The sequence below is a fragment of the Artibeus jamaicensis genome, unplaced genomic scaffold (assembly GCF_021234435.1).
Source record: "Artibeus jamaicensis isolate MK-2021 breed Jamaican fruit bat unplaced genomic scaffold, CSHL_Jam_final contig_1998, whole genome shotgun sequence".
Classification (NCBI taxonomy): Eukaryota; Metazoa; Chordata; class Mammalia; order Chiroptera; family Phyllostomidae; genus Artibeus; species Artibeus jamaicensis.
This window is the reverse complement of record NW_026521407.1, coordinates 13,989,303-14,003,290: the sequence shown is the minus strand read 5'-3', so window position 1 is coordinate 14,003,290 and position 13,988 is coordinate 13,989,303. Positions and strand designations below refer to the sequence as shown.

The following is a 13,988-nucleotide window of genomic DNA, read 5'->3' as shown; positions in this document are numbered from 1 at the left end:
GCGCTATTCAATATGGGAATCACTAGCCACATATGTCTACTGAGTCCTTGGAATGTGGCTAGGGCATCTGAAGGATTTCATTTGATTTTAACTAAACTTTAAATAGCTAGTGGCTACTTCTGTATGTCCACCAGCTATTCTATAGTGGACATTAAAAGACTATTCCCATTCTAATTCATCCAGCATAATAACTCTGCTAAAAGAACAGGGCAGCAAAAAATCACCTTAGCACCTACCCTTCATGGGGCTACAAGTACATAAGCAGTGACCAGAGATGGCTGGAGAAGGATATAGCTCTGTCAACTGGTAGTTTTTTTAGAAGACCTCCTTCCAACATCACCCGAAGTAACCATTCTAACTGGATTTCATCTGTATAAAACATACGAACCAGAAAGAGAAATTTCCACACTGGAATATACCGTAAGTACCACATCTAGCATAGAGGTGCTCTGCCTAGAAAATTAACCTACAAAAACTGTCTTCCTCATCTATTGAAAAACAAAGTTTAATATTTCTCTGGTTCATATATTTTGGGGGGAAGGAAGGAGAAAGTCAATTTGAGAGAGCCTACTTACTGTATTTGAGTTAGAAATAATAGCTGCATACATTTAATTATTTTAATCATTTTTTTCAGACTAAGGAAATAGAAGTTCAGAGACACTGCCATGCCTAAGGACCCAAAACTGGTTAGTGCTGGAGAGTAAACTAAAAACCAAGCCTCTGGCCCTGGCTGGTGTGGCTCAGTGGATCAAGTGCTGGCCTGTTAACCAAAGGGTCCTGGGTGCGACTTCCAGCTGAGGCACAGGCCTGGATTTCAGGCCAAGTCTCCAGTAGGGGGGGCACAAGAGGAACCACACACTGAAGTTTTTCTCCCTCTTTCTCCTTCCCTCTCTCTAAATATAAATAAAAATAAGATGTTTTTTAAAAATTTAAAAAATAAAAATCAAGTCTCTGGATTTCCAATTTCATACTCTTTTCAATACACCAGAATGTTTCCCCCATCAAGAATAAAAATGTCTGCCTGCCTTCTGAGACTTTCCATGATCTGGTCCCCTAAGTAAATATTTCCATTTAATGCTTTAGCTCTTACCCAACTGATCTATTTGCTGCTTCGCTTCATGGACACCATCCTTCAAAGCTCATTTGTCTCCCTTTTTCCTTCTGTGAAACATTCCTCATCTTAATCCCAGTTAATTTCCCTCTCCTCTGAATGTCTACATCAATTATAACGGACACCACATAATTCAGCACTTTGTTACTTTACTCTTCCCCTAAAGAGACCGTAATCTCTTTGAGGACAAGGGCCATACTAAAATTTTGGAGGGTGGCAATCCTTCCCAATTTCCTATTTCCCTCTGAGCCATGAACAGATACTTCTGGAATGGATGAAAGACCTAAACTCAACAGGCAAATACTTATTGATATAAAGTCAGCCCCACACCCTCGAATTCTACCCTTGCTTAATCTACCGCGCACCGATCAATACGGAAAGGTTGAGTGGCGAATCCAGACTGTAGCAAGGCCACGTAACGCTCCCCGCCCACTCGAGTAAGTCAAGAGCAGCCGGTTGGTTGCCGTTTGGGCGTGGCCCGGCCGATTGGGCGGGGCGTGCGTTGTTAAAGGCGTGGCCAAGAGGAATCTACGCTATGGGTCAGACTCGGAAGTCTCCGGTGATCCTCGACAATTTCCGGGAGCGGTCTCCTCCTCTGTCGATTTACTTCGGGTATTTCCGTAATACTTCGGGATTTTTCGTCCTGCTCCCGCGCAGATCTCTTCACTTCGGGTATTTTCGTGTCCCGCTCGGACATGTTCGGCAGTCGCTCGGCCGCCCCCATCCCTCGGTAACGGTCGCTGGTGAGTTTAAATGAGCCGGGGCTGGCCGGGCCGGAGCCGCTGCGGGGGGGGCCTGAGGCGCTGCAGAAAGTGGGCCTGAGCCTCAAGGATGACGGTGCTGCAGGAACCCGTCCAGGTAATGATAACCCTCTTCTCTGAGGCTTGGCTGGGAGCCCCATTCGGGAAGCCGCGTCTGGCCACTCCGCGGCCTGGTGCGGCCTAGGCCGGGCTGCTTCTCCCGCCTCCCCTTACGCCGGGCTCTGCCTGTCTTCTCGTCAGTTCGGGGGCCTTGCCCGCAACCTAAGCCGTGTTACCTCTGGCCCTGTGTTACTTCTGTCCCTAGTATGAGCGGCTTTCAGCGATAATACCTTCCTTCCATTCCGAGCCGACGTCCGGCTAGCCCCTCCTGTCAGTCTAGGAGCCTGGCCCTGGTCTGGGTGAGAGATTGGGGTGGGGTAAGGGGGTGAAAGCTCGCCCAGGTGCTCTGTTACCTAAAGGGTGATTGGGAAGCACATTTGATCACAGCTTGTACAGTCTTCATGATGGTGGGGCAAGTTTGCGTGGAGGGGTGGTTGGTTTTGTTTTTGTTTAATGTGAGAGGGTAAAGGGCTGGTAGGATCGGTATTTTTAATACTAATTTCTATTTTGGTAACAGACTTACTAGCCCACATTGCTTTCCCCACTCAGTGAATTTCTCTCTGAACAATGATTTAAGAAGAGAAGTCCAAGGCCCAGTGCTGAGGTGCAGGCACCTATTACAAGAGGAAGGAGTAGGAACGGCAAATCTGAGTTTTTTTTTCCCATGGCCTCTGATGGAGACCAGGAGTGTTTTAGTGTACGTTTATACGGCGTTCAGGAAATGAAAGACAAATACTGGTTTTCCCATCATTTCACTGTGCTTACCATACCAACGTATGCTTTGAGGCACAGTGCTATGAGAGCATGGAAGAAACCCTGTTGGGTTTTAAGTGTTGGGTGCAGTGCCAAGTCATTTCCCCCCTGAAGAAACAGAATCTTTTGTCCCTTGGTGATAGACCAGGTCTGGGGGACTTTCAACCCACCATTTGATCTTTGACTTGATTATTACAGAGTTGACCTGTCATCTGCTGTCATTGAGTCATGGACAGAAATTAATTCATGTTACCCTTAATAGGCCTGTGATAGCAAATGGTAAATATTTTAATACATCATTGCTTTCATACTTCCTTTATTTTTCTTCAGAGGATGAAATACCCATTTCTCCAAGTTGGCTTCTTCTCCAGCTCCAAACATACACCAGCTATTATTGTTTGTATTACTGTAACGTGGGATTCCATCTTAGGAAATGTATCTGTTTGTATGTAAGTTGTACCAGTGCTTCTTCCAAAGCTTTCTTAACATCTAATTCCTCTTACTAGTAAGAAGTCCCTTTTAAGATTTCTCTTTTTTTTTGAGGCCTAACATGAAATTAGAAGTTGCTGTCTCTACCTTAAATGAATAAGTAGAGCATGTAAGTTGTTTAATTTCTATTTCATATTCTTGTAATTTTATCTTAATAATTGATACATTTGCTTCCTCTGGCCCCCAAAGTCTTCTAAAATGATAAACTAGTTGTATTGGTAGCCTATAACCACTATTTACTCATTTGAACTTGTATAAAAGCAGAGAGAATAAAAGAAATAGGTAACCTGTTAATAGTACCCCTCAGGTTTCCTCTTTTTCCTTAAAGTACTTTTGGTAGTAATGCTGTTAGGGATTTTTAAGGCTTAAAAGTCATATTTGGTTTGTTTGGTTTTTTTCACACTACCTTTGTCCACTAGATTTGGGGACGGTGGTAAGAAGTTTTAGGATCTGGCCAGGTGAGAACTTTGGTTGTGATTTATGGTGTAAGAAGAAGCCATTCCTGGAGGGATCTGGACCTGTGGGAGGAACAAGCAACTTTGGCTGCAATGATAAAGATCCACTCATTATGGATAGTGTGGAAAAGGGGAAGGAATTAGTAAGGAGGAAAATAAAAATAGGATGGATAGGATACTGTATATGTTGGTTTTTTTTAACTGTATTTGTAAAGGAATGAGCATAAGTTGGAAAGTTGTTTTCCTTTCTTGGGATGCCTCAGGGTTTGTGGTATTAGTAGGCGTAGGAAAAACTTGAGAGAAAAGATGAAAGCAATTGTTTTCTGCTTTTTTTTTCCTTAAAAATTTTAACATAGAATACCCAGTCTGATAAACCACGTGAACCTACATATAAGCTCCTCCAAATTATTTCTCATAGGAAGTGTTACTTGTCTGTGGGGTATAAAAAATCAACTTCCCCCCCATCTTCTAAGTTCTAGCTGGGCTAATAATCAAATTAACGTGAAACAGGTTAACAGAAGAAAATGTCCAGAATTTGTTACAGATGTACTTGGGGTGGTGCCATAAAATGGGATCTGAAGATGCATTGGGCAGTTGAGGTTTATATGCCATTTTTGTCAAATGTGAAGGGGGACAGGACTGGAATTTCAAAGAACAAGTAAGCAATTCACAGGAAGACAAGAAAGAACAAACATGTAGGGAACAAATTCTTGCGGGACCCAGAAACAATGGGACACAGAAAAGCTCAACAAACAGGCTTTGCTAGGTGTCTCAATTTCTGCCACATTTAGTTTATATTGTGATGATAAGGTGAAGCACCCTTCTTTTTCTAACAATTCCTGCAGGCAGGTAAGGGCGGAGAGTGAGAGGTTCTGAGTCCTTTGTTTCTTAATAACCAGCTTAAAATCATTCTAGAAAGGCATATTTTGTGGTGGCAGAACTTTGGTCCCCCACAAGACTTTACAGAAATCTCTCCTGTTATAAGGCAGAAATTCTGTCACAATTTTTTAAAAAGATTTTACCTATTCGTTTTTAAAGAGGGGAAAGGAGGGAGAAAGAGGGAGAGAAATACCAGTGTGTGGTTGCTTCTTGTGCACCTGCCACTGGGGATCTGGCCTGCAACTCAGGTATATGCCCTGACTGGGAATCGAACTGGTGACCCCTTGGTTCTCAGGCCGACACTCAATCCACTGAACCACACCAGCCATGGCCTGTTATAATTTTTAAAAAGATTTTATTTATTTATTTTTAGAGAGAGGGGAATGGAGGGAGAAAGAGAGAGGAAGAAACATTTATGTGAGAGAAATATCCTTGGGTTGCCTTTTGTAAGTGCCCTGACAGGGGACTGAATTCACAACCCAGTCATGTGCCCTGACCAGGAATCGAACTAGCGGCACTGCACTTTGCAGGTCAGTACTTAACCAGCTGAGCCACATTGGTCAGGGCTGTCATAATTTTTAATATAACTGTTTGTGAAAGATACATTAGTCTTAATGACTTCAACTGGTGCTAATTTAGATGTTTATAAAAACTCACCTGAAGAAGTTAAAAAAAAAGCAAAGACATTTGATTAATCAATTTACAGTTAGAAATGTCAGATGAAGTTACAAAAAAAAAGCCTTGTAAAAATTGCCTTTATAAGCAGATTGTAAGCGGGTATTATATACCTAGTATTGTTGTAGAGGTCATTAGCGAAAGAGTACATTTGGTTTGGGTACAGGGACAGCAACTACCATAGATGCAGAGAGCGCTATATTTCAAGTAACTTACAGTTGAAGGTGGTATATTCAGGAAAACTGTGTTAGATGACCCCCCACCAAAGGCTTCGTTGATGTCAAGGGGTGGTGATGGAAGCTGTATGTGGGGTTCTCCTAAGGGGCAAGTTTTCCTACGGGGATATATGGGAGCTTGAGTTGGCTTTCTTCACTATCCTTTTCTGACCTTCTTAAAAATTGGTAATAAAGAAATACTGTTGTTCTGAGCAAAGCTCTATTTAAAATCAGAAATGGATAGAATTCTTGAATATGGTACTTTATTTCTCTTTCATTTCTTTACTTTTAAAATGAAAAAAATTCAGAGTCCTACACTTTTTGGCCATAGTACATATGTGTCAAATTTGTCTGGTGATCCATAGCACTAAGGTAGCCAGTAAATCATTTGTGTCTTTTGGGGCTTATATGTCAAAAAATAAATAATTGTGGCAGATATGCTGGTAGATATTATATAATAAAACTATAAATTATGTATATTGAATTTATTTTTATTAAGAGATGGGGAAAAAACCAGTGTTACGTGCTTAATGTGTGCCAGTCATACTTGGAACATTACATATGTATGATTTTATTTAACCCACACAAGCCCAAGAAACAGCGCTCCATTTTTCATAAGAAACTGAGGCTAAGAAGACTTAAATAGCTCCCCCCAAAGGCACACTGCTGGGAGTACTGGTATACAACTTTGAACAAAGATCTCCCACCTCAGATCCTGGGTATATTCTGTCTACACCATGTTCTTTCATTTACAACAAAATTAAACAAGCAAGTTCTTAGGAAATCTCCATGTCATAAGTGAGTAATTAGGTGGTGGTTATTTGCATTTCAAAATAATTCTTCTGTGTGCCATGAAGTGTCTTCAAAGAGAGAATTCCAAAGATCCTTAACTATTAGATATACAGAGAAACTTAAGGCTAAGACTATCATATAAGAAGTGAAAGATCATTTGTTTATTAGTACAACGTACATTAGTTAAGCACCTGCTTAAAAAGTACATAATACATGCTGGGATTATAATAGTGAGCAAAAACAGATGTCCCTAACATTCTAGGGTTTATATTATAGTGAGGAAGATATTATGCAGTGTTCTAAATACATGTCAATTACAACATTGAGAAGTATTAGAAAGAAAAGGTATTTGGTGCTATTAGAGTGTATAATAAGGATGCCTAATCTCATCTGGGAGTCCCAAAAAAAGCCTTCCCTGAGAAAGAAGTCCAAAGAATGACTAGAATTTGCATGGTTTGGAGGAAAGGAGGAGCATGACAGGTAAAGTGAGTTGTCTGTTTAACGGCCCTGTGGCAGGAGAGTAGCATGACAGGTTTGAGGAGCTGGAAGAAGGTCAGTGTACTAGCATGGAGAGGGTAAGAAAACGACACAGGAGGAACTGGCAAGGGAACTGAGTGTTATACCACACTGTCTCATTTGGGGGCTTTGGTTTATATCATTAGGGACAATTAGAAGCCACTGAAGGATTTTAGCAAAGGGGTAATATGATCAGCTGATTTGTGAAAAGTTCACAGGGAGAGAGTGCATCATAGGGTAAAAAAAGAATTCAGAGAGGCCAAATAAGACAGTACTAAAGTAATCCAGGAAAAATGATCTGCCTTAAAAAGTAAATGTTTATTGAGCTTCTTCCTTTCATTGTTACTTAAGTTGCATAATTTAAACGCATATCATTTTGAAAAACATGTATATGCATGGTTCTAGATCCTTAGGTTATATGGTCTAACAGGGGTGTCAAACTCATTTTCACCAGGGGCCTCTTGGTTGCCTTCAAAGGGCCGAATGTAATTTTAGGACTGTATAAATGTAACTACTCCTTAACTAGGGGTGAGGAGCTCGGCGCTGCCGCAGGGTAGAAACAAGGTGCTGGGCCAAGAAAACAAGGTGGAGGGACGGATTTGGCCCGTGGGCCTTGTGTTTGCCGCCTGTGGTCTAGTAGAACACCAGAAGGCCAGGTCAGTTCTCACGGGGGTTTAAAAAAAGCAGCCAAGCACTGTGTTAGACTTACAGCAGAGGTAAGTATTTTTATTCTTATTTTACAGATAATTAAAACTAAAGCCCTAAGAAATGTGTTGGTCATCTTTATTATTGTTGGAGGGATTCTCTTTATTTATCTCTTGTATTGGGGTGTGGGGATCATATTAAACATTAAAAAAATAATTGTTGAGTCAAATTAGGTTTGCATACCCTTTAGTTTTATTTATTTATTTATTTATTGTTATCATCTAGTCCAAATGTTGAAGTTCTCTGAAGGGAACACCGATAGTTTGCCACATTTCCTATTACCTGTCTCTTCGCTATGTTGTAACATAGAAGAGATGTAGGTTAGACAGCAGTGATTCTGTGGTATATATAAAACCTGCTTAAATTCACTCCTTACAATACCGTGTTTTTTAATAGTTCATTTTTTTTTATTGTATTCTTTTTCCATGACCATTTATCCCCCAGCTAAAGAACATATTTTTGTTCTAAGGTTTGGCTTCCCAATTGTTTGATTAAAAAAAAAAAACAAAAGCACAGTGACCCCAATGACAGTGATCAAACAGATGCCAGTAGAGATCTGAAAATTCAGAAAGTTAGGCTATGTGCGGCCCTACAGAACCTGATTTTTGCAAGTTGGGTAAGTGTTGTACTGAAATCAGGGTGGTACAGCAAAGAGTAAGATGATAAGGCAAGTGATCTGAGTAGTGTGGAGGAAAGAATATGACAGGATCTAGTCTGCTAGTAACCAGAAAAATCTGGGCATCTTCCGGATACTTATAGATGACACCACTATGAGATTTTACTGCCCTCAAACCCGACATTTTCCAACCCTACTGTCAGGCTGACCCTTATCTCCATACCAGATTCTTACTTCCTTTGCTTTTTTTTTTTTAATTAATTAATTTATTTATAGGCAGAAGGGAAGGGAAAGAGAAAGAGAGGGAGAGAAACGTCAATGTGTGGTTGCCTCTTGTGCTCCCCACACTGGGGAACCTGGCCTGTAACCCAGGCATGTGCCCTGACTGGGAATCGAACCAGTGACCCTCTGCTTCACAGTCCGGTGCTCAATCCACTGAGCCACACCAGCCAGGGCACTTTCTTTGCTTTTTAATGTTTTACTTATTGTGTCGAGAAGAAACAGCTAGATGTTATTTGTATTTTATGTTGTCAACATTAATATTCCCTTTTATTCATATTAGTAAAAGTTGATTATAGTAGTAATGTCTTAATTTGTGTTTTACCTTCCGATTGGGTTTCTAAAAGTTGGTAGGTCAGTAAATGGAAAATGGACCTAGAGTTCCCAAACATACACTCAACAAACATTTATTGAACATTTATTATGCTTAAGGGCAGTTATCTAGGATAACTAGAGAAATAACTCATGAAGTAGGATAACCAGGGAATTCTAGAGAAAAATAGAATCTAGTTTTTGTCTTCAAAAAATTGCAACCTAGTTAACCAAATAATATAGTAAAATCTAATAAGTAACCTGATGTTTTAAAAAAGCATAAACAAACTATCTGGAACCATAGGATGGAGTAATTAATATTGCCTGGGATAGATCGGCGAAGGCTTCGAGAAAGGCAGAGGAGCATGTAAACTGAATCTTGAAGAAAAGATGACTGAAGTCTCAGGAGATAGAAGTTAAAGACAAAGGACAGCCCAAACAGAGGCAATAGTGTTCACAAAAACTGAAATATTAACATACAGTGGATGTTTAGGGACGGGTGGAGGCTTATTCTTGTTCTAGACATAGGCAGCTTTGGTGAGATGTGAAAATAGAGCTGAAAAAGGAAGATGAAAGCCAGATGAAATTTGAATAGTTTACTAAGGAGTTCGTGCTTTATTCTGTAAGTATATATTTTGCGAATTTTGTAGAGCTATCCAAGAGGAAACATTAGAAAGTTTTCATCAGGGAGGAAGACATGATGATAATATTGAGAATGACAAGCAGCTAAAATGTATTGAATCATTAAGTAAGTGCTAAAGGAACCATTATGTACTTTACTGGAGTCTTATGATTTAAATGAAGAAACTAAGACTTAAAGAAACATGAAGTTACTTGTCCATGAAGTACAGAATTAGTAAATCGTGGAATGTGGATGTGAATCCAAACCTCTCACTATAGTCTTCTGTTTAGCAGTGATGATATTTACGTTTTAAGAAGGTAATTCAGGGACAGGATGGATTGCCTAACAGCTTGCGGGTAGGAAGACCACTTAGGAAACTAAGAGTTTAAAGGAAAGAGGATTCTGTTACAGACCGGGACTAGAAAAGAGGGGATAGATTCGAGGTACCTTCCTTTAGGTACAATTCTGTAAATAATGGTGACTTACTAATCAGCACACTAAAACCTTTTAATTCCATAATGTACCCAGATTGAACTACCAGTACATTCATGATTTCATGTGTACTGTACAAGGTCACAGATGTGACCTTGGGCAGTTTGAGTTTCAAACAAAGAGTGTATCTCATAGTCCTAGCAGCAGCAATGCTCCTCAAGACACTATTATTGTAGTAATTTCTGATTTGCAAAGAGAAAGCACCTTTCCAGGCCGGTAACTTGTTTCTTCCCTCTTTTTAAATTATGGTACTCCCCTCCTACTCATGGTCTGCCAAAGTCTGAAAATATTAAATGGAAAATTCTAAAAATAAACAGTTCATAACATTTTAATTGCATGCTATCCTGAGTAGTATGATGAAATCTCACACAGTCCTGCTCCGTCCCGCCCGGGATATGAATCATCCTTTGGTGTTCATGCTGTGTACACTACCTGCTCAGTAGTTACTTCTTAGCCTTCTCATCACCAGATTGACTGTTGTGATATCACAGCACTTATGTTGAAATAACCCATATTTTACCTAATAATGTCCCAAAGCATAAGAGTAGTGATGCTGGCAATCTGGATATGCCAAAGAGAAGCTGTAAAGTGCTTTCTTTAAGTGAAAAGGTAAGTACAGTATAATAAGATATTTTGAAAGAGAGAAAAACCATATTCATATAACTTTTATTACAATATATTATTGAAATTGTTCTGTTTTATTGTTATTGTTGTTAATCTCTTACTGTGTCTAATTTATAGATTAAATTTTATCACAGGTATATATGTATAGCAAAAAAAAAGCAGAGTGCTTGAGTGTGGTTGATAGGCTAATAATGTGGGTGTACTAATATGTAGTTTTAATTTGAACACTTCACCTAAAATATCATATGCTGTGCTTGAGTGTGGTATTGTGATGTTACAGAATTACATCCTTATGATTTTGTACTAAAAAAGGGACATTATTTGTGTCAGATCCTGTGTGTGTGTGTGTGTGCGAGCACTGTAAGGTTTGATGCTATTTGCTGGTTTCGGGCATCTCCTGGGAGGTCTTAGAACATGTCCCCCATGGATGGGGGTGAATACTGTAGCTAATTTTTTTAATCCTCACTTAAGGGCATGCTTATTGATATTAGAGGAGAAGGGACGGAGAAAGAAAGGGAGAGAAAGCTCAGTGTGAGAGAGGAACATTGATCTCACACATACCCTGTACTGTGTACCTGAACCTGCAACCTAGGCTTGTGCCCTGACTGGGAATGGAACCTGCGCTCTCTCAGTTTATGGGAGGATACTCCAACCAGCTGAACCACACCAGCCAGGGCTACTGTATCTAACTTTAATTCCACAAATATTTATTGAACACCTACTTTGCAGCCTCCAATACTGTCTTCTATCAGCTAGACCAGTGATTCTTAATGAATCAGGATGTCTGTGAACCCCTAACACTGTATACAGATTTTTTGTATATGTGCATGTGCTTTTAAGTTTTTCAAGAGAGTGTACAACAAAAGGAGGGAGAACAGCTTATCTGGAATGGAGAAGAATGGTTCTGAACCCTGAATGCTTACCAGTAAAAAGGTTTAAAAATAAGGATATCTAAACTCAGTTCCAGCTTCCACGGATTTGATTTGGTGGATTTGAGGTAGAGCACCCTCAGGCAAGGGTTGGTAGCCACTGGTCTCTACAGGTGTAACACTGAAATCTACTACAAGAGATCAAAATCTGTTTGTTAATTACTGTACTCCCCAAGTCTAGAAAGTTCCTGACACACAGTAGGTAGGCACTCATTAAATACTTATTAAATGAATGAGTATTAGAGCCTACCAGTTCAGAAAAGTTAAAAAAGACACCTCTTCTTCCCCTCATTGCTTTATCGTTCATGGTAAGTCATGATGGAATCAGTGAAAACATTTCCTCACACAGTAATAGTATACCTTTGTATTCCACATAGCCGAGTATGTTGATATTCACCACAGGCAAATGCTATAAATAAAGCTGAGTTAGTAGTAAGGAGTAGATACTTCAGATCATTGGCTAATGGTCTGTGGAAGAGCTCTAAGCAGCACATATGGGGGAACACTTCACTGGGCATTTAGGTGGCTCTATGTTGGGAAAGGATCGTGTATATAAGGGTCTAACAGTACTTCCTAAGAGGTTCCATTGATATTTAGTGGCCTCTTTTTTCTTTTTTCTCTTCTCATCCTCTTTATTCCCTCAAGTAATGGAGAGTACCCTTCAATTACTGAGTCTTTTTAGTGTGATACAATATTTCAGTATTGTAAGTATTTAGGTCTATGAGATTGAGGGGCATTGTGGAATTAATTTACATGGAGGTATTCCAGAAGCAATGATATATGCCAGCTGGCAGAAAACTGACGTATGTCAAAATTATAATTGTTATGAACCTCTTTCTCTTCTGGAAATTATGAGTTGGGATATTGGGGCTAATTAGGGGTAAGTTATCTTTAGTACGGAGTCTATAAGCATCTGAAAACTCAAGGGTTTCTCTTATTCAGAGCAGATAAATTTTATGTACATATGTTAGAATCATATTACAGGATATGCTTCTGAACTACTTCTGAAAATATTAGGGGAAAATGAAATAGTAGTTTATTAAATTTCAGACCAAAGGAGATTTTCTGTAGCCCAACTAATCTAGGTGGGTTCTGAAAGGAGATGGTTTTTTGATTCATTTATACATAGGATGTTTTAGTAAGTGTAAGACATGGGTTAGGGCTAAGAATGAACATGAAGACCTATAAACAAGTGATAATAAGTGATTCAAGCCTTTTAAAGCAAAGGGACATGACCTAAAGGATTAGAAATTATTTTTTTCATACTAATGTTGAATGAATATTAATAGATACAGCCTCTTGGGCTTTGTGGGTTCTGTTGAGCAGAGGTTTTTAATTAGAGTGAGTCTTTTAAGTCACTCCTTTTTGAACCTTAATATGCATATAAATCACCTGGGGATCTTGTTAAAATGCAGGTTCCAATTTAGTAGATGTGGGTGGGGTCTCAGATGCCACACTCTTTCTAGTAAGGTCTACCGGAGGGCAGCTCCAGCAACCACACTTGAGTAGCAAAGGTTCTCAAAGTAGCAGGAAAGAACTGGATTAAGGATATTAACATTGGAAAAGAAAATGCTACTTCTGATCTGGATTAAGGTCATTAACATTGGAGAAGAAAATGCTACTTCTGATAGTATAGTTTACTCAAAAGAAAGTTTAAATTTGCATCTTCCTTTCCCTTGACATTACCTAGTAAAGATGAACATGTATATACTCAACAATCCAGTAATTTTATTCTTGAGTATATACCCTAATTTGGAGAAATTCTTAAATGTGCACCCCAAAAGACAAATATAAGAGTTTTCATTGTAGCATTGTTATAACTGGGAGGAAAAAAACTAGAAATAACCCAAATGTTTATATGTAATAAAGTGGTATAGGTATATTGGTATATTTATACAATGGAAAGTAGTCAAAGTGAATGAATTCCAGCTGCACACATCATCGAGGATGAATTTTGAGAACATAATATTGGGTTATAAAATCATAGCAGAATACATACAATATGATTGTATTTAAAATACAAAAAGCAATGCTACATTGCTTAAGGATGATACATACAAATGTATAAAAATTGTGAAGAAAGATTAACAAAATTCCAAGTGGTGGTTTCTTCTTTAAGTCAGAGAGAGATTTTGTGACTAATGAGGAGCTTCACAGATACTGGTAATATTTTATTACTTAAGCTGGTTAAGGGAGTACATGGGTCTAAATATTTTTATTATTATTACTTAAAATGTTCTTCTGATACATACTTAATAAGGTATTCATAACTCTAAAAAAGAAAAAATATTCAGATGGATTCACGGTTATTCCTATGATAGCTTTACTCATTTGTATTTCACTGTGCTGCCTTCAGTGGATGAGAACTAGGTGGCATTAAAGGTATTGAACGGGAAAGTTTTTGAAGGAGGATGACATACATTTGACCATTTCCCTTATGCGTATTATGAAAAATTGTTAAAAAGCCACTGATTTAATATTAGAGCAGTATAGTTTAATAGGGTAGGCAGACCTGTAATAAATGAGTGCTCATACCAGAAGAGGTATGTTTACAAAAAGAAATAGCTAGATTTCAGCCAGGAAAGCTTTATGAAGGAGATGTTATTTAAGCTGGGACTTTATGAATGAGGGTGCCCACATTCCCCAGTGAAGGGAAAGGAAGTA

The 13,988-nt window shown here is 39.0% G+C and overlaps 1 protein-coding gene across 7 annotated transcripts in view; it reads left to right on the top strand.

Annotated features, from left to right (window-relative positions):
• Positions 1-1,799: 1,799 nt before the first annotated feature.
• CDC27 (cell division cycle 27) overlaps positions 1,800-13,988 on the top strand; it is a 56,199-nt gene continuing 44,010 nt past the window's right edge. For all 7 annotated transcript variants that reach the window (XM_037163663.2, XM_037163662.2, XM_037163661.2 and 4 more), the window contains exon 1: positions 1,800-1,969. In XM_037163663.2, the coding sequence (XP_037019558.2) occupies positions 1,943-1,969 (27 nt within the window). In that variant the 5' untranslated portion in view covers positions 1,800-1,942. The remainder of the gene's footprint in view (positions 1,970-13,988) is intronic.